The 22,163-nt window shown below is 35.1% G+C and overlaps 2 protein-coding genes across 2 annotated transcripts; both read right to left on the bottom strand.

Annotated features, from left to right (window-relative positions):
* Positions 1–1,040: 1,040 nt before the first annotated feature.
* On the bottom strand, positions 1,041–15,105 carry LOC306845301 (zinc finger E-box-binding homeobox protein zag-1-like; the record flags this gene model as incomplete). The annotated part of the gene is made up of 8 exons (XM_079377998.1): positions 1,041–1,402; positions 3,045–3,389; positions 5,421–5,604; positions 9,846–10,864; positions 11,986–12,094; positions 12,174–12,370; positions 13,262–13,444; positions 15,084–15,105. The coding sequence occupies 8 exons, from the start codon at positions 15,103–15,105 to the stop codon at positions 1,041–1,043; spliced, it is 2,421 nt and encodes an 806-aa protein (XP_079234124.1).
* Positions 15,106–16,327: 1,222 nt separating this feature from the next.
* LOC306845303 (uncharacterized protein) lies at positions 16,328–21,536 on the bottom strand (the record flags this gene model as incomplete). The annotated part of the gene is made up of 2 exons (XM_079378000.1): positions 21,414–21,536; positions 16,328–16,635 (listed from the first exon to the last, which is right to left on the bottom strand). Exons 1-2 carry the CDS (start codon positions 21,466–21,468, stop codon positions 16,328–16,330), a joined length of 363 nt encoding a protein of 120 aa, XP_079234126.1. The 5' UTR covers positions 21,469–21,536.
* Positions 21,537–22,163: the final 627 nt, after the last annotated feature.

The raw sequence follows: 22,163 nt of genomic DNA on the forward strand, positions 1-22,163 counted from the left end.
CTGTATGTAAAATATTATTCCATATTTATTTTTATATTATTTTGGTGTGAAATATGACATTCTTGGTAGAATGTATTTTTTTAATTATATTTAGTATAAAGAAAAAAAGCCTCCTTTCAGAACCATTTCAGATTACTGCATTATGATATTTACGTAAAGCATTTTTTTATATCAGCATAATTTAAAGGTGGTCCAAACTTCATCATGTATATATATGCATTACAATAATGTACTTCTTATTTGGCTAATTTATTTATTTTTGCTTATTTAATGCCAGGGCAAAAAATCTTAATGGTCCTAAAACAGGCATAATTTTCTTTATGCAAAATACAATTTTATATGATTTAATTTTTGTTATTATTTTGATGCAAAATATGACTTTGGTAAGTTTTCTGAGATTATTCTTCTCTTCATTGGCATTTATTTATTTATTTAGTATGTTTTTTTTTTTTTTATCTAGTTTTAGGTAATAATTTGGTAACGTTCCCGACTTGTTTGTCCGTCACAATGATTTTGGGCGCTGTAGATTGTTGCTCTGGATTCTGGTGATGAATCAAGTCTTTGGACAAATGCGTGTTCATGTTTATGTGACCCTGGAGCACAAAAGCAGTCATGAGCAGCTATATCTGTAACAATAGACAACAATACATGGATTTCACTTCAATCCATGAAGATATTTTGTAAATGTCCTACCGTAAATATATCAAAACTTCATTTTTGATTAGTAATATGCATTGCTAAGAACTTCATTTGAACAACTTTAAAGGTGATTTTCTCAATATTTAGATTTTTTTGCTCCCTCAGATTCCAGATTTTCAAATAGTTGTATCTCAGACAAATATTGTCCGATCATAACAAACCATACATCAATGAAAAGCTGATTTATTCAGCTTTCAGATGATGTTTAAAAATGGACCCTTATGACTGGTTTCGTGGCCCAGGGTCAGATATTTGTGTTTGGATGTGTTTGTTCACAGTTGGGAGCTCTGAACACTAAAGAGAACGCGTCAGTGGTAAATGTGCGTTTCACATCTTTGGTCTCACTCTCTGTCAGGACTCTCCTGTTTCTGGCTTCCGTCTGCGGGTTTCTCCTCTGTTTGCTCCGTCCTCGCGCCTCCATCATAAGCGCTGTCCTCTTCCTCATCGTCCTCGTCCTCCTCGTCTCTGCTGGAGTCGCTCAGGTAAGCGGCGGGCGGCTCGGCGAGGTCCGGGTCACTGTCGCGGCTGCAGAAGGCGTAGCGGTGGTTCATGTGCTGTGAGTACGAGCCCGAGTGCGAGAAGCGTTTGCCGCATTTGTCGCACTGATAGGGTTTCTCTCCGGAGTGCAGGCGGCTGTGCTCGATCAGATGATGCTTGTGTTTGAACGCCTTCTTACAGATCTGACACTCGTGAGGTCTCTTCCCTGCAGCGAGCAAGAACAAAGACTAGTCATATTTCTGCCTGCTTATCTAATGTATATGAATATATTAAATTAATTTCATTTAGGATATATATATATATATATCATCTATCTATCCATCCATCCATCATCTATCCATCCATCCATCCATCCATCCATCCATCCATCCATCCATCCATCCATCATCTATCCATCCATCCATCCATCCATCCATCCATCCATCCATCCATCCATCCATCCATCCATCCATCCATCATCTATCCATCCATCCATCCATCCATCCATCCATCCATCATCTATCCATCCATCCATCCATCCATCCATCCATCCATCCATCATCTATCCATCCATCCATCCATCCATCCATCCATCCATCCATCCATCCATCCATCATCTATCCATCCATCCATCCATCCATCCATCCATCATCTATCCATCCATCATCTATCCATCCATCCATCCATCATCTATCCATCCATCCATCCATCCATCCATCCATCCATCCATCCATCCATCCATCCATCATCTATCCATCCATCCATCCATCCATCCATCCATCCATCCATCATCTATCCATCCATCCATCCATCCATCATCCATCCATCATCTATCCATCCATCCATCCATCCATCATCCATCCATCATCTATCCATCCATCCATCCATCCATCATCCATCCATCATCTATCCATCCATCCATCCATCCATCTATCTATCTTCAATATTTCAGTCTTTTAATTGTAAAGTTTAAAACATTTAATTGTAAAGTTTATAAATACATAAATGTAAACATTTAATTGTAAAATATATAACAAGTTGTGGGGAAGTCGTGGCCTAATGGTTAGAGAGTCGGACTCGTAATCGAAAGGTTGCGAGTTCGAGCCCCCGGCCGGCAGGAATTGTAGGTGGGGGGAGGGAATGTCCAGCGCTCTCTCCACCCTCAATACCACGACTGAGGTGCCCTTGAGCAAGGCACCGAACCCCCAATTGCTCCCCGGGCGCTGCAGCATGGCTGCCCACTGCTCCGGGTGTGTGTTCACGGTGTGTGTGTGTGTGTGTGTGTGTGGATTTGTTCACTACTCACTGCTGTGTGTGTGCACTTGGATGGGTTAAACGCAGAGCACCAATTTCGAGTATGGGTCACCATACTTGACAATACGTCACGACTTTACTTTACTTTACTTTACATTGTATGGCTCAAAATTATACATTTCTCTTTTATGACAATAATCATTAGGATATTAAGATCATGTTCCATGAAGATATTTTGTAAATGTCCTACCGTAAATATATCAAAACTTCATTTTTGATTAGTAATATGCATTGCTAAGAACTTCATTTGAACAACTTTAAAGGTGATTTTCTCAATATTTAGATTTTTTTGCTCCCTCAGATTCCAGATTTTCAAATAGTTGTATCTCAGACAAATATTGTCCGATCATAACAAACCATACATCAATGAAAAGCTGATTTATTCAGCTTTCAGATGATGTTTAAAAATGGACCCTTATGACTGGTTTCGTGGCCCAGGGTCAGATATTTGTGTTTGGATGTGTTTGTTCACAGTTGGGAGCTCTGAACACTAAAGAGAACGCGTCAGTGGTAAATGTGCGTTTCACATCTTTGGTCTCACTCTCTGTCAGGACTCTCCTGTTTCTGGCTTCCGTCTGCGGGTTTCTCCTCTGTTTGCTCCGTCCTCGCGCCTCCATCATAAGCGCTGTCCTCTTCCTCATCGTCCTCGTCCTCCTCGTCTCTGCTGGAGTCGCTCAGGTAAGCGGCGGGCGGCTCGGCGAGGTCCGGGTCACTGTCGCGGCTGCAGAAGGCGTAGCGGTGGTTCATGTGCTGTGAGTACGAGCCCGAGTGCGAGAAGCGTTTGCCGCATTTGTCGCACTGATAGGGTTTCTCTCCGGAGTGCAGGCGGCTGTGCTCGATCAGATGATGCTTGTGTTTGAACGCCTTCTTACAGATCTGACACTCGTGAGGTCTCTTCCCTGCAGCGAGCAAGAACAAAGACTAGTCATATTTCTGCCTGCTTATCTAATGTATATGAATATATTAAATTAATTTCATTTAGGATATATATATATATATATCATCTATCTATCCATCCATCCATCATCTATCCATCCATCCATCCATCCATCCATCCATCCATCCATCCATCCATCCATCATCTATCCATCCATCCATCCATCCATCCATCCATCCATCCATCCATCCATCCATCCATCCATCCATCCATCCATCATCTATCCATCCATCCATCCATCCATCCATCCATCATCTATCCATCCATCCATCCATCCATCCATCCATCCATCCATCCATCATCTATCCATCCATCCATCCATCCATCCATCCATCCATCCATCCATCCATCCATCATCTATCCATCCATCCATCCATCCATCCATCCATCATCTATCCATCCATCATCTATCCATCCATCCATCCATCATCTATCCATCCATCCATCCATCCATCCATCCATCCATCCATCCATCCATCCATCCATCATCTATCCATCCATCCATCCATCCATCCATCCATCCATCCATCATCTATCCATCCATCCATCCATCCATCATCCATCCATCATCTATCCATCCATCCATCCATCCATCATCCATCCATCATCTATCCATCCATCCATCCATCCATCATCCATCCATCATCTATCCATCCATCCATCCATCCATCTATCTATCTTCAATATTTCAGTCTTTTAATTGTAAAGTTTAAAACATTTAATTGTAAAGTTTATAAATACATAAATGTAAACATTTAATTGTAAAATATATAACACTTAACAATACTACATTTTACAAAATATTATATCTGTGTTTGTATACATAATTGTTTATATTTTTATAAAAAAATTATTTACTCATTTTATTTGTGTGTGTGTATTAATAAATAAATATTAAATATAATAAATATGATAAAAATATATATTCTATTCAATATTTTAATTATTAAATTTTCGTTTATTTTAAGTATATACAGTATATAATGCTTACGAATATTATAGTTTGTACAATATATAATTTAAAGTTTATATATATGTGTGTGATAATTTTTATATTTAAAAAAACTAATTTTAATTAAGTGACTTATTTTTTTATATGTATGTATGTATACACAAAAATATATGTACTATTTATAAATAAATATTAATAAAATATTACATAATATAAATAAAAATAAATATACTAAATTAAAGGATTAATAGAATAGGCGATTAAAGCTGCCATAAAACGGTGCATGCATGTAATGTGTTATATATGAGTTATATTAAGAACATGAAATGGTTTTCAAAACTGTCCTGAGCATCCTAGCACTGTCTCCTTCATCAAACACACTCGATTCAACTGGTCAGCTCATTAGAAGAGACTGAAACGGGTCAGAAAAGGTGATGAGAGAACATACGATGCGTGTCAGATCCGCATTATGTTCTGTAGCGGCAGCTCTTAAAGACATAGAAGCCAAAACAACCTAATAACCAGCTGCTGTGATGCCTGTTCATCAAGAACAAAAGAAAAAAGAGGATTCATCTGTATTTAGTTTAGAATTTAGTGTTTGATAACGTCATTCAATTTCTGTATATTTCTGCTGAGGGCCACAGGCAGATAAATATGACATTTATTATAATGGGTTTATGTGAAGATTGTTTTAAGTTCACTTAAATTAGAAGTTATTTTTAAAGTCTAATAAATGTTAAAATTGATGTAAAGTTGAATAGATATAGTCAATGGTTATATATTAGGGGGAAACATTTTTATAGGGAAACCAGTATTAATTGGTGTCAGTGATACTGGCCTTCAGTCATAAAAATAACGATGCCATTAAACAAATATTAAAAATATACTGTTTGTACATTAATTTGAAGATTGAATGTGAAATTATTGCAATATAAAAGTATATTTAAAAACTTTTTTTTAATCGTTTGACAGCACTAATATATATATTTGAAGTAAAGTGTTCTACTGAAATGAACTGATGTTGAGTTAGTGTTACTGTACCTGTGTGCTCATATTTATGGCGCAGCAGAGAGCTGCTCTTCTGGAAGGTTTTGTTGCAGATGTCGCAGGCATACAGTCCTTCCTCCGTCTTCTTTAGCCTCTTCCTCCCATGACCGATCTCTCCATCCATCCCATCATCCATCAGAGACAGATACTCCAGACCGCCGCGACTCAGAACTTCAGCCTGCACCGAGACAAGAAGAAGCACATATTAGTTAGATATGTGTTAGACACAGATATTAACTTAGAAATCAAGATTGTAGATTCAAATTAATATGAGTGAATATGGGGTATATTTCAAGATACAGTTTAATATTTTCACTAGTGCTGTCAAATGATTAATCGCATCCAAAATAAAAGTTTTTGTTTACATAATATATGTGTGTGTACTGTGTAAATATAAACACACTCACATGCATGCATATATTTCAGAAAAATATGCTATGTTTATATATTAAATATAATTTATATTATATATAAATATATGAATATAGACATATTATAGATGTAAATATTTTCAAAATATGTGTGTGTATTTATATATGTATATATATATACAGTATATATACATCATAAGTATACACAGTACACACACACATATATTATGTGAACAAAAACTTTTATTTTGGATGTGACTAATCACAATTAATCGTTTAGCAACACTAATTTTTTCTTTCACAGTTCACTTAAATATCGCAGGTCATTTACAGTAAAAGTGTTCATTAAAACCGTTTTATTATATAAAGTATTTTTATATATAATTTGCCATGTAATTTATTAAATATTAAATAAATACAATTTTAAAACCTGCCTGAAGTAGTTCAAACACCATAAATTCAGTTAATAACTAAATGCACGTATTTAGTTCTTGCACTTTATTTTGCATAGTTAATAAGCTGGTCATATTTATGCAAAATAGCATTTGCTATTTTATGGTTTTATCTAGAAATCTGACAGTGTATTTAAGAGACAATCACATGTATGTATGTTTGGTCCTTGTGAAGCAAATGCAAGACTATACTGTTTTCTTAATGTGACCCTGGAGAACAAACCCAGTCATAAGGGTCAATTTCTTGAAATTGAGGTTTATACATCATCTGAAAGCTGAATAAATAATCTTTCCATTGATGTATGGTTTGTTAGGATCGGACAATATTTGTCTGAGATACAACTATTAGAAAATCTGGAATCTGAGGGAGCAAAAAAATCTAAATATTGAGAAAATCTCCTTTAAAGTTGTTCAAATGAAGTTCTTAGCAATGCATATTACTAATCAAAAATGAAGTTTATGGTAGGAAATTTACAAAATATCTTCATGGAACATGATCTTAATATCCTAATGATTTTTGGCATAAAAGAAAAATGTATAATTTTGACCCATACAATGTATTGTTGTCTATTTCTACAGATATACCTGTGTTACTCATGACTGCTCCTGTGCTCCAGGGACACATGTATATTCTTGCATATTTGAAATATCCAGCATGCATGACTGTCTGCAGTGTAACGGTGAGATGCTGAGTGCAGATGTGAGTGTGTAGGCATGTGCTCTCGCTGCCCTTTGACATGAAGTGCAGGGAATTTCCCTGAGCGTGGCATGTTTGTTTACAGCTCAAGCAGAGGAAATCATTCACCTTCACATGGATGTCAGCGCAGCTGCTGCAATATGAGGCACTCTTGCATTATGTGCGTGTGTGTATGTGTATATATATATATATAGTTAACCTTTCATATTCTGCTTTTATGACTAAGAGTGTAAAATCGGTCTTTCTCATTCTAATATCATTTCATTTGACTACTTACTGACTACTAGCATTTCCAAAGAAGTTTGAAGATTAAAGCTGGATATTACATTAATAAAATGATTCTATTTTGTAATTATTGGCCTGTGCTAATTTACTGAAAGGTTTTAAACAACTGGTGCTCAAATCATCAAATACAAACTTTTTATGGCTTTTAGTTAAAATAACTTGTTTTTTAGTCAAAACTAAGTTAAATGTAACTTTTAGTAGATAAACTAAACTATATTATGAATGAATGCGACTATAAGGCATGAAGATATGAAGATATTATAAACATCATGGTTTTCTGTAAAGCTGCTTTGACTTTGTGTTATAAATCAATAAAACTGTCAATGTTGATAAATATTTAACAGTTTTCTTGCAATAAAATAAACAAAAATGTAAATCAGTAGCTACTAGGTATTTAAAAAAAAAAAAAAAAAAAAGATTGTTCCACCCCAACTTCCTGTTTCAACAGGAAATATATCTACACAGGATAGGAAGCTGCTTGTCAAGGTGTTACACTGGTCTTCTTTTTGTTGTTCTTCACATTTAAAACATAAATACATTTTATTATACATATTTAGAATACATTTTGTTATAATGAATATTGTATTTGTATTTTTATGTTTTATTGTATATATTTAGAATAATTTTTTTTTGTGATGATGAATATCCCATTTATATTTTTCATATTTTATTATACATTTTCAGAATATTTATACAATATTTGTATATTTTCTTTCACATATTTAGAATACATTTTAGTTATAATAAATATCACATTCTTTATTTTTATATTTTATTACAATATTTAGAATACATTTTTGCTATAATGAATATCATTTTTGTTTATTTTTCTTAATATTTAGAAAAATATTTGTTCTAATGAATATCATTTTTTTTATTTTATTACACATTTAGAATACATTTTTGTTATCTAATTTTACATTTTTATTAATCGTATTTAGAACACAGTTCTGTTATAGTGAATATCTTATTTGTATTTTTATAGTTTATTGCATACAGTGCCTTGCGAATGTATTCATACCCCTTCATTATTTTCACGTTTTATGTTGCTGCCTTATGTTAAACTGCTTTAAATGACTTTCAAGTCCTCTCCATAAGTATTCATACCCTTATCTGGGACAGTTGGAATTTAGCACAGGAGCATTCATATTGCTTAGATCTTACTAGAGTTTGAGTGAAAGTAACCTGTGGCAAATTAAATTGAATGGGTATGATTTGGAAAGGCACACCATCTTAATAAAAGGTCCAACAGCTGATAATGCATATCAGAGCAAAAACCAAGCCCTGAGGTCAAAAGAACAGTCTGTAGAGCTCAGAAACAGGTTTGCGTCAAGCCACACATCTGGGGAAGAGTTCAGAAAAACATTCTGCTTCATTGAAGGGTCACAGAAGCATGTCTCTGTTACCCTTAATGGAAGAAGTTTGAAACAACCAGGACTCTTTCTAGAGCTGGCCTCCTGGCCAAACTGAGCAATTTATGGAGAAGGGCTTTGGTTAGTTAGAGTGGAGACCAAGAACCTGATGGTCACTATAGTTAAGCTCCATGATCATATGTGGAGATAGGAGAAATCTACAGAAGGACAAACATCACTACAACACTTCACCGATCTGGGCTTTATGGCAGTGTGGCCAAACTCAATCCTCTCCTCAGTCAAGACAAAAGAACTGGGAATACACTTGGAATTTACAAAAAAGCACCTAAAGGACTCTCAGACTCTGAGAAACAAGATTCTCTGGTCTGATGAACCTCAGAGTAGCATCACCTGCAGAGCAGCATCCCAAAAGTAAAGTGTGCTGTAGCAGAAATGTGTGAAAATGTGTGTCTGCCCCCATCCAACCCGACAGAGCTTGAGAGGTGAAGAGATGAGGAGAAGAATGGCAGATAATTACTAAATGCTGATGTGCAAAGATTGTTGCATCAAACAAAAAAGACTCGAGGCTGTAAAGGTGCTTCAGCTAAATATTTAGTTAAGGGTATGAATACTTATGCAATGTACTTATTTTTTTTAATGCATTTACGAAGTTGTGACAATTCTGTTTTTGCTTTGTCAATATGGTCTATATGGGGTGTAGATTGACGTGGGGGAAAACATTAAAGCAGTTTAACATAAGGCAGCAACATCATAAAATGTGAAAAAATGAAGTTGTATGAATACATTCGCAAGGTACTGTATATTTAGAATACATTTTTATAAATAAAAAATATCATATTTTTATTTTTATATTTTATTATAGCATTTAGAAAAAACTTTTGTTATAACGAATATCATATTTTTTATTTTATTACACATTTTGAATATATATTTGTTATAATGAATATAATTTATAATATTTTATTATACATATTCAGAACACATTTTTGTTCAAATGAAAATTTTATACATAATAAATTTTTGTTATAATGAATGTCATCTTTTTAGTTTTCATATTTTATAATACATATTCAGAATTTTTAGTTATAATAAACACCATATTTTATTTTTATATAACATTACAAATATTTAGAATACACTTTGTAATAATTAATACCATCTATTTACAAAACATTTATGTTATAATGAATAACATGTTTTTAGCCTTTATTTCGAGTGTGTTCTGGTGTGTTTGCGCTTACCATGATCGAATGTCTTTCGTGTGGCATTCTCTTCAGCATCGACTCCGCCTCCACCATATACGCCACAGGAGACAGGAAGCCCGGACTGGGCGTGGGTGGCGTGAGAGGAAGTGATGCCAGACCGTTGTGTCCCAGACCAGCGGGGATCATGTGATTGAAGAGCGGGAAGCTGCCAAACACTGTGCTTCCGAACAGCGGCGATGCCGCATAGGCCCCGCCCACCTGCTGCCTCTTAAACATGCCCTTGTGATGCGTTAAGTTGCCGTTACACGCCAGACTCCGCGGCGTGACCGAATGCGCTTTGGGAATAGACAAGTCTAAAGGTTCGCTTTGGATGTGGTTTGGTTGCCGTGGCGACGTGTTGATTGACAGGTCCAAGCCGGGAGGAGAGCCGAAGCGCGAGCCAATGGGATGCTGGTGTTCGGGTAACGCGGGCGACATGGGGTTTTTTTTCAGATTGGCGCTTTCTTCACTCGGCCAGCGGTTATCCAGTTGCGCTGGTGTCGGTAAAGGCACGAGGATCTGCTGCGGCACAGAATGCCAAGACGCCCGGTGCGGTGACGACAGCTCTCTGTAAGGCGCGTGATTGGTTGTGGGTGATGTTTGGGTGTCGTACGGCCGAGAGAAGTTTTCAGTTTTCACTTGTTTCTCGTCTCTCACCTCCCTCCGCAGCATCTCCTGCAGCAGATGCTCAAATTTGCTGCGCGACTGCAGCAGCGGCAGAAGTGTTGTGCCCTTAAACACACCGGTCCTCAGTGCCAGATCCTCCACTGGGTCCCACGAGCGGCTCAGGACGGGAACGGACGACTCCAGGGGGAACCGAGAGCCCTTTCTCCCGCCGACAGCAGGGGGTGAAGTGGGCGAGGGGAAGAGGTACGCAGGATGGGTGTTATAATGAGCCCCGTTCCCTGTCGCGCCGCCACCGCCGCTTAGACACTTCTTACTGCTGAGGTGTGAGCTGTAGGAGCCCGAGTGACTGAAGCGCTTCTTACAGTTCGAGCATTCGTACGGCTTCTCACCTGCACAGGAGAAACACACAAATGTAACATAATTAGGGATGCAACACAATTAATCGCATTCAAAATAAAAGTTTATGTTTACATACTATATCTGACCCTGGAGCACAAAAGCAGTCATCAGTAACACAGGTATATTTGTAGCAATAGCCAACAATACATTGTATGGATCAAAATTATACATTTCTCTTTTATGACAAAAATCATTAGGATATTAAGATCATGTTCCATGAAGATATTTAGTAAATTTCCTACTGTAAATATATCAAAACTTCATTTTTGATTAGTAATATGCATTGCTAAGAACTTCATTTGAACAACTTTAAAGGAGATTTTCTCAATATTTAGATTTTTTTGCTCCCTCAGATTCCAGATTTTCAAATAGTTGTATCTCAGACAAATATTGTCCTCTCATAACAAACCATACATCAATGGAAAGATTATTTATTCATATAAATACATATTAAAAAAATCAACATTTTATGTCATAATTTACCAAAGCATGATTTTTTCCCGTGTGGCTTAGCATCTCATAATTTAAACTTTTAGTGTCATAATTCAGATTTTTATATCAATTATTTACCAAAGCATGACTGTTTTCTTAACAATTTGGTTTTCTTATGTGGCAGAAATGGACTTCCACACATTTCACTCCAATTTCAAATATATATATTTTTATTTGAACTATTTACTATCCTAAGAAGATTTATTGCCTTAATATCTTTAATTATGTATTATTATTATTATAAAAGCAAAACCCCCTGAAAAAAAAAAAAAAATCTAAATAAATACAAATAAAAACAATTTAAAAAAATAATGTCCGGAAAGGGTAATATCGCTACTTTAAAAATAACAATATGTTTTGGACACTATTTTTAGGCAATTAGGCAAATTTTCATTACTTTAACAATAACAATACGTTTATTTTATTTATTTTATTACCTTATTTTTAGGCAATTAGGGTAATTTTCATTACTTTAAAAATAATGTAAAACATTACAATAAAGAGACTTTTAGCAGATAAATAATTACGGCAGAGAAATCCTTTATTTACTTCTTGGTGAGATTCCTTTTGCAGAATCATTTGAATCCGCTTTGCTTGAAGTGATGCTGGAGTCTCTTACCGCTGTGAATGCGCAGGTGCTCTTTGAGGTGATGCTTGTATTTAAAGGCCTTTCCACACTGATTGCACTTGAACTTTCTGTTCTCCAGACCGGGCTCAGACATGGAGTTCTGGAAGAGACGTGCAATCATGAGCATGCTGTGTTTCTGTATGTGTGTGGTTAGTTATGCACGCGTCTGATGTCAGCACCTGGCTGTGGAGGGTCAGGTGGCGCTCCATATGAGCGCGGTACGGCGTACTGAATCCACACAGAGGACAAGCGCTGTCTCCTCCATCCCTGTCCTGACAGAACTTCATGTGTTCCTGCAGAGACGCGTCGCGCCGGTACGTCCGCTGGCAGTATGGACACGTCTGGACAGACGTCTCGGGGTTTAAGGCTCCACCGTCTGCACAGAGAGATTCCGGTCACTTTTTGTTTTGGGACTCATCTTTAAATAAATAAACAGTCAAAATTCAGTTTTTCAGTAGAAAGAGAGAATTCAAACAGGTTTGACATCCCAGGGAACAAATTTAGGAGATAAAAACGTTGTTAAAGTGAAATGTCCAGTTTTCATTGCAACATTATTTAATGGTTACGTAAATATTTTCTAACAACATTCTGCTAGCTTTATTTTTACCCAAAATATAACGTTATTTGAACGTTTTTTTTTTTTTTTTTCTAAGAACGTTAAAAAGACCAGTTTTCTTGTCGTGACTGTAACATTATTTAAAGGTTACAAAAACATTTCCATTCAAGTACAAATAACAGAAGGATGTTTATCAGAATGTTGATCCAAAAACATGTTCTCTCAATGTTATAAGAACGTTCATCAAATACTAATAAAGTTTTAAGAATGTTCCATAAACATTACTTTAAGAACATTTATATAAATTTGAATTAATAAAGAGAACGGTGCCTGTTAGCTGGGATGAATAAATGATGACAGAATTATCATTTTTGTCATGAAATGGAGAATCAAAATGTTTGTGATATTTATTTTACACATATGAGATGTTGTTATAGTAAAAACGCAGAAAAAGTAAAAAAAAAAAAAAAAGAAATCCACATGCAATGCTCATTTCATATGCAAAGATGTCAGCCAATCATAGCAGTGGGCGTTTACATTGACGTCTCACAGAAGACACGCCCCCTCCAATCATTCATTTCTTTCTAAAATGACCATTTATATCTAAATTTTGACTGTTTTTAATGAAAAATCATACTCGGATTATAATTGCACCCCAGGACACATTATAAAATAATTTAAAAAATGAATTGACTAGCTCTACTAGTTGACCTTTGCCCTCGGGCGACTCGTGTTCTCCGGGTGACCAGCAGACGGGTGATATGTCACCAGGAACGCCGTCTAAATGGTACGAGCTGACGGACCCGTTGCATTGCTGCGAGTGAATCGGGCTGAGCAGATGCGACACAGAGTCGTAATGCGGCGCGCCGTCCATCACACGAGCGTCAGCCTGACCTGAAAGAGACACGCGCATCAACATTATCATCACGCTACTGGATTACATTACAACAACAGGCTGAAAGATAAACAAACATATTAATAACTTATAAATGTAAGTCATATTAAAATTTAAAAACATTTTTACTTTTATCTAAAGATGATAAATGTGATCCTGGACCACAATATACAAAATAAGGGTACATTTTTTGAAATTGAGATCATCTGAAGCTGAATAAATAATCTTTCCATTGATGTATGGTTTGTTATGATAGGACAATATTTGGCTGAGATACAACTATTAGAAAATCTGGAATCTGAGGGAGCAAAAAAATCTAAATATTGAGAAAATCTCCTTTAAAGTTGTTCAAATGAAGTTCTTAGCAATGCATATTACTAATCAAAAATGAAGTTTGGATATATTTACGGTAAGAAATGTACAAAACATCTTCATGGAGCATGATCTTAATATCCTAATGATTTTTGTCATAAAAGAGAAATGTATAATTTTGATCCATACAATGTATTGTTGGCTATTGCTACAAATATACCTGTGTTACTGATGACAGCTTTTGTGTCATAAATATAAAAGCACACTTTTATTTATATTTTTATTTATATTTATAACTTCTAACTTTTGTTCAGATAATATCATGTATATTTTATTTTTTTAAATATATTTTTTAAATAGTTTTAAATATATTTAAATGTGTAAATATTACCTAAATTTACTGTTTTTAATTACATTTTTAATATTTTGAGGGGAATATAATGCCATAAAGGCTTGCTTTTATTTAGTCCAATGTCAATTCGTGTTTCATTTCATTTTAACTTTACATCAAGTCAGTGTTAAAAGTAATATGTTTGCATGTTTATATTAACATTATATTTATATAATGTTAATATAAACAAAAAGATCATGTACATGCAATTAAAAAATACAATAAAAATGTATAAAGTAAACAAACATTAAAGTGCAAAAAGTTAATTTATATAGTTTTTATATTTAATTTAATATTTTTTATATTTAAAATAATAAAAAAAAAATCACAAAAGATGCTTAAAAATAACAACAGACACAAAGAATGAAAAAAAATGATGAAAACATTTTCAACTAATATCTTTTCCGGTCTGACATGATTTAGTCCAGATTAAAATGTAAAAATGAGGTGATGAAGTGTAAACAAAAATAAACATCAGGTCTTCACGTACTTGTTCGGCTGTATATATTTAAATGCTGTTTATCTTTTTTATTGCTTACATCACAGTTATTAGTTTCCTTACATCAGCCTGTTGTCTTTCATGTAGATCCGAGATGTAGTTATTGTGATTCTCACAAATGAAATACGAAGGATGCTTCAGCTTGAAGAGAAAATAGCTCGAATGTTGCAGAAATCCTCCCTTGAAACCAATAAGACTAAAATACAAGCAGAAGCGCGCGAGGAGGGATGCCAGCGCTGCGCTGCGACGCAGGACCAGTTCTCAAGTGTTTGCAGATGTTGGCATGGGCTTTCCAGCGCTCTCTTTCTCTCATGTGGCCGTGGAAGAGTCCGCGCTGTAAATAGTCTGTTGTAGGCGAACCCTGAGCGTTTGATCTCCGGCGAACAAAAGAGAAATGCTCACACTCTCAGTTCTGATTTCAGAGGAGAACCGTCACCTCGTTTGATGTGAGGAAACATTACGAGGCTTGATGAGAGCAGCAGTTTTGACTGAAAGTGCATTCTCAGTGAGATCAGACTCATTACATTCATGATGATAATTACTCTTTAATGTGTCATGTCTGTACTGTGTGAAGCTGACGCGAATGTAGGCCGCTCACTCATCTTCCTGATCACATCTGATGAGTTTAAGTCAAAATTCTGAATTCTATGTAGTACAGATCTCTTCAAGGGTGAGGAAAACACTAAAACTGGGTTTTAATGTCACTTAATAATGCGATCCTAGCATACTACTTACTGAATATTGCATACTAAGTATGCATACTGCTATTTTCTAAAAATAACATATGAAACACTACATGACCTCAATATGAGAATAGCATCCGGTCGTTATTAATATACAATTATTTTTATTTTGCATTTTAAATTTTTGTGTTTTGAATGGATTTTAGGTCACTTTTTATGCTGTTCAGAATTAAATCCTACTATATTACTTACTGAATACTGCACACCAAGTATGCATACTGCTATTTTCTGACAAATAACGTGTGAAATAGTATATGACCTCAGTATGAGAATAGCATCAGTCATCATTAATAAAATATGTTTGTTTTTATTTTAAATGTTAATTTATTTTTTTTGACCTTAGTATGGACCAGTTCTAGGGCGAGAAAACAATGTGGGGTTTTAATGTCAGTTTAGGTTAATTTGTTCAGAACACAATACTATACACCCTTTCAAGGGTGAGAAAAACACTAAAACTGGGTTTTAATGTTACTTTATGCAACCCTAGCATACTACTTACTGAATACTGCACACTACATAGGTATACTGCTAAAAAAATATGTGAAGCAGTATGCAGTATGCAACAGTATTGTGCTACATTGTTGTCTCATGTACTCAACATGAGTCTGGAATCCAGTCATCGATGTCAAAAATACTTTTTAGTTTGCATTTATAATTTTTGTACTTATTACGGATGAGTTCAAGGGTGCGAAAAACACTAAATGTTTTTAAAACTAGGTTTTAATGCCACTTTAAATCCCTTTGTTCAGAATGGAATCCTAGCATACTTCTTACTAAATACTGCACACTAAGTATGCATACTACTACGCATAATATAAGATGGTAAACAGCATACTACAATAGTGACTGGATGTAATAAGTACACTTTATAGTGTACTTCATACAGCTTCTTTGTTAAAACTGTTCTTGATGTTTCAATATAGGTTCTTCAGATCTCTTATTCTGGAGTATAAAAAGGATTCTCCTGTAAAAGCCTGTTTTTGGTTTTATTGGAGTCTTTATTTTGGAGTTGTTTTGCGTGAAGTGCCTGCTGGAGTGACTTACGGTGTTCAGGGTCTGCGGCCGGGATTTTGAGCGGCGTGGTGTCGGGCCAGCTCTCCGCACACGGGACGGGACTGCCGGGCTCTGTGCCCTCGCTGGGTGTCAGACTGACTTTATCCTGAGCATCTCTGCTGTCCAGAGCCTCCATCCCCCAAACGCTGCCCTCATCCTCGCCCTCAGAGCCCAGGCAGCGCTCCAGCTCCCCTGAGAAAGCACAGCATTAGCACTGACATCAAAATAAAAAATAAAAAATAAAAAATGCATTACAAAAACATCTCAGAAACTGATCACACGTTGTCTAACGAATGACTTCGCAGACTTTATTATCTTTGCTCAATATCTAATTCTGACTAATTAGAAAGTTTAAAATGAATTTAAAAAGTGCATCACAAAAATGTCTCAAAGTGAATTTCTATCCATTTATAAATTCATTTATTAATTGTAAATAATATTATTTTATTACCTCTGCTCAATATCTAATTCTGTCTAATGTGAAAGTTTAATAATTAATTTTAAAATTCATTTAAAAAGTGCATCACAAAAATGTCTCAGAGTGATTTTCTTTTCAATTTTAAAATCATTTATTAATTGGAAATAATATCTTATCATCCTTGCCCAATATCTAATTCTGTCTAATGTAAAAGCATTGATATTTTTCAATAAATAAAAATGGCATTGCAAAAATAGCTCGGAAATTGATCACACTTGATTAATTTAATTTATATTTGTAATTATTAACTTGGAAATAATATTATTTTATTACATCTACTCAATATCTAATTCTGTCTAAAGTCAATTTTAAAAATAAATTGCATTGCAAAAATTGCTTGGAAATGGATGAAATTCTATGCTAATGAATGACATTCACAAAGTATGTGTCATTATTGATTTTTTTCCCCATTTTTAATGTTTGCACAGACTCATTCAAAGGTGAGAAAAACACTTAATGGTTTTTAAAGGTCACTTTGTTCATGCAATCCTAACATATGCTTAAGACTGCACAGTAAGTATACATACTACTATTCTCTCTCTCTCTCTCTCTCTCTCTCTCTCTCTCTCTCTGTATATATATATATATATATATATATATATATATGAAACAGTATGCAATATGCAACAGCTTCAGACCACAGTATTTATCAGTTTATTAATGTATACATTATTTATTAACTTGGAAATAACTATAGTACTAAAAAATGTAACAAATTTTAATATCAACAATTAACCTTGATCCCAGCATTACATGAAAAGAGCTGCAGGAATTTAGTATATGCTGACTAACAGTTTTAACCCTAGATGTCAACCAAAGAGTTAAGATTAAGATCTTGTGAAGGAAAAAAAACAGTTAACATTAAACGGAATAGATAAAAAAAGCATGACAAGTGTGAAGTTCTCTGAAAGCACAAGTGCAACGGTTTTAAAGCAAAGGAGTGAAAATTAAATTCATGTCAGTGAAGGCTTTTGAAATGATTCCTGTAGCATTAGATATATGAATTAATCCTCATGCACACACACACACACACACACAGATGTGTGTTTAATGTTTGAATTTTTATTCTGCCTAATCGCTTAAATCTTGTAAAAAGTCACAAATGTGCAACATGAACTTGATTAAACGGAGAACAGGCTGTGATTTACATCAGCTGTCTTTTATACATTTATAAATACACTTGAATGGATTGGCAGCCGCAGACTCACGGCATTATAATTTTCCCAAATGGGAATTGGGCTGTGCAGTATTTTTGGGTGAAGAGCGCATGAGAAAATGAAGGCCTGAAAGCTGTTAGGACGGCAGATAGTTTTATTTAAACTGCGAGCGAAAGAAACAGGCATTTTTTCTTTGTTTCAGAGTTCACTTGGCCTGACGTGACGTGTTAGTTTAATACGTGTTCCCTGTGAAAGCTATTTTTTCTTTTTATGTATTCATCAAGAAACATATGACTGCGTATATCTGTGGGCGAAGCGGAATTGAGAGCGAACGCTTTCACATCGTGAAACTGGACATTATTTGTCATGCTGGCCTAATTACTGGAGAAATCCTGCATTAGTAATACGACATTTGATCATCAATGTACTTATGCTATGAATCATCGTTTAATTTGATCAATTTTTTATTATCAAATCATTGCTACACTCTATCAGGTTTAAAATGCTCATTTTTCTTAGCATTATTTTTTAAACAGCAGTAAATGCAACACAAATATATCACAAAAACGCCTTTCTCAGTGTTTTTGTGATGCAAATGTATTCATAAACATTAAAAAGCAGTAAATTTATGGATTACTTACATGACATATTGCTGATTTGTGTACTATTCTGGTTTTGTTGGACCACTAAGACTGTTGCTTTTAATCATTAATATTTTCCATCATTTCTAAATTACTTTATATGTCTTCTAAATGAATAAATGTAAATATAAACTACTAAATGAATGCAAATCAAATATTTGTTGGCACTTGTGTAAAAGTATTAGGAGCTGAACTTTTAAGTGCACACCAGTGTAAAAAAAAATAACACTGGCATTTATTATTAAATATTTTCATTATCAGATCACTGCTGCAATGTTTACAATCTCTAAACATGTTTAAAATGATCATTTTTATTAGCAGTATTTTTGCAACAAAATAAATGCAACACAATAACATCACAGAATCACTGTAGAATCATTGTTTTTGTGATGCAACTGTGTTTTAATTTAAAATTGCATGAAATATTGCTGGTTTGTACTATTTTGTTTTTGTTGCACCACTAATATTGTTGCTTTTTATCATAATCATCCTTCATTTCTAAGTTTATTTGCATGTGTGCTAAATGAGCAAATGTAAAGACATGATTAATGGAAATTAAATAAGTGTTGGCACTCAAATAAAAGCTGATCTTTTAAGTGCACTCGAGTGTAAAAATAAGAGTGGAGTTAAAGCAGCTTGCAGGATGGAGTTGTGGGTGATCGTTCATCATTCTGACGCTGAACTCTGAGTTTATTAGCATCTCTCTAATCAGTTGGTACAGAAGCAGGGCAGGAAGCTACAGTTTCAATTCGACCGTAATGGAACAAACAATGCAGCGCTGACGCATGCAGGAGTGTGTGTGTGTGTGTGTGTTTGTGAAGACCCACTGCTGCTCACGTATGAGTAATACACCTCTGCTCAATGTACATGTCAAACACGTGCTGTTCCCACCGGTTCACTGCAGATGCAAACACACACACACACACGCACACACACACACACGCACACACAAACACACACTCCAGCACCCATAATGCATATGACCAGGGCCTTTCCAGTTATGACTGTGCAAAACAGGGGCAATCAAACCCATCGGCAAAAATGAGTGTTAAGCTAAGCTTTCATTTCACATGGAGAAACAAATTGTTATAAGTACTATCTATCTATGCATCTATCTACACCACCAGTTAAAAGTCTGAAAGATCTGTTTCTCGTGATCTTAAAACATGTTCATTTTAATCTCCTGGTTAAATTAGTGTAGTAGATATGTTTTGTGTATGTGTGTGTGCGTGTGTGTGTGTGTGTGTGTGTGTGTATATGTGTGTATTTACATATAAAAAAATATACAAATATACAAATTACATATACAAATTACATTTGTGTGTGTACTTATATTTAGTAGATATATTTATGTATTTATTATATATATTAAATGTATTTTATTTAGTATTGTATTACATTTATGTGTCTGTAATATACACACACACACACACACAATCTTATATATAAATACAAAATTCTATCTATTAACCTAAAGGGAGCAATCCAAGAGAGAGAGATTAACTAAATTATTTTATAGTTTTTTTACAAGCATAAATATGAAATATGAACACGTTGTCATGTGTAGTGAAGGAAAAGCAAGTCCGTTGCTAGTGTTTATAAGCATCCCATAATGCACCTGTCCAGAGAGTCTACAAAAATAAACTCAGATTTCTGTATGTTTGTAGATCGACTTTTTGATATTATTTATTTTTTGCACGCTAATTTTGCATCTAATCTGAGTACGAAGATCATTTTTAATGCATTAATGTGGCATATCTTTAATAAGCGATGTGTCATGATGAGCGGACAGAGACTGGTGCCGTGGCGCTGGGGTTTCCCTGGAAGAACACAGAACCGGGTCTGCTCCGCATTAGGCTGTAATTTGCTTTATGAGTGAGGGACCGTGGCCTGCATCATCATCACGCTGGATGGCTCACTTTATCTCTCTGCATCCAAGCACATTCTTCACTCAGGCTTTTATTTCACTCATAAATCTCTGTAGAGCCGCAGGGGGCCACAGATCGAGAGAGAGTCAGTAAAACACACATCAGATGATGCTTTAATGGCACACAGCATGGAAAATACGCACTATGACAAAATAATTATAATAATATATTTAAAACATGTTTGATGATTTAAAAATTGACTTTATTTATTTTATTATTTATTTAGTTTATTTCTCTTTGCCTATAAAGCACACTTGTGTTAGTCTGGCCTTTGCTTTTTTATGTTAATATTTTTCTATTTATCCTTTCTCATCTTATTTTACTGAAAGGCAAAATTGTCTAAAACATGAAATCCTGCATTTATAAAAAACTGATAAAAAATCTAATCAATGCACTGAAGTTTTAAATTTAAAGTTAAGAAACGAATATTGGCCGCCATTACGAGACAAGCACATATTCTGCATCTTCAGATGGAAAAACCTGATGTAGATATTCTAATCTATATTATATCCACACTATCATTCTACACTCATTTACTCCACAATCTGACCTAAAACATGCATTAAACCATGAATTATGAGTAAGAAAGCACGCCTTAAAATACAAAAAGCCACATGTCAGAAGGAAGCAGCATCATGTGTCATTTTGACTTACTAGAACACACAGCTAGTTTAAAAGGTCAAGCTGTAATATTGTGATGAGCAACAATGAGAGAAAATACTAAAGGTTACAGTCTTCAAGAGAGCAAAACCACACTCAATCTTACCGTCGGCGAGGTCACGTGTGCTGCGATCCGTGATTAGTATCCTTTGAGCAAACATCCAACAATTCGAATGTCTCAAAGAAGTTTAACAACACAGCGAGAATTATCTGACTCGGCTATTTTCACACTCTGACAATGAGTCAGAGACGCACCACATCACAGCTTCAACACCTCCCACGGCACACACACTACACAGACGTCACTCGCAGGGGTCAACCCTGGACAGAACGCAGATCCCGGTTGCTGTTTGCTTCAGCTCGTGTCCCCGTGCGATTCTCATAAGTCACGCAGGTGGTCAGTCATCTCACACACGCTCTGATAAGCTCTGATAAGAGAGAGCTTCCTCCGCTCAACCAGCATCACCTTCTCTCAGAGAGCCCCTGATGCTACTGAGTCAAGAGCCCAGTGTGTTTCACTCAAGTACTGTATCAGTGTATGAGGAGGAATAACGCTACACAAACGGGTCAGCAGTTGACACGCTGACAAAATTTACAGGTTCAACTGTAACTGTATTTGCTTCACCCTTTTCAAGAAATTAATAAAATAATTATACTGATTATGACATTTAATCATATTGATTATTTCATTATATTTATTTAAATACATATATAATATACATTGCATTCACTTATTTAATTATTTACACTGATTATAACATTATATTGATTGACATTTGATTATATTATTTCATTATACACACACACACACACACACACACACACACACACTCACACACACACACACACACACACA

Source organism: Barbus barbus (genome assembly GCF_936440315.1).
Source record: "Barbus barbus genome assembly, chromosome: 25".
NCBI classification, from domain to species: Eukaryota; Metazoa; Chordata; class Actinopteri; order Cypriniformes; family Cyprinidae; genus Barbus; species Barbus barbus.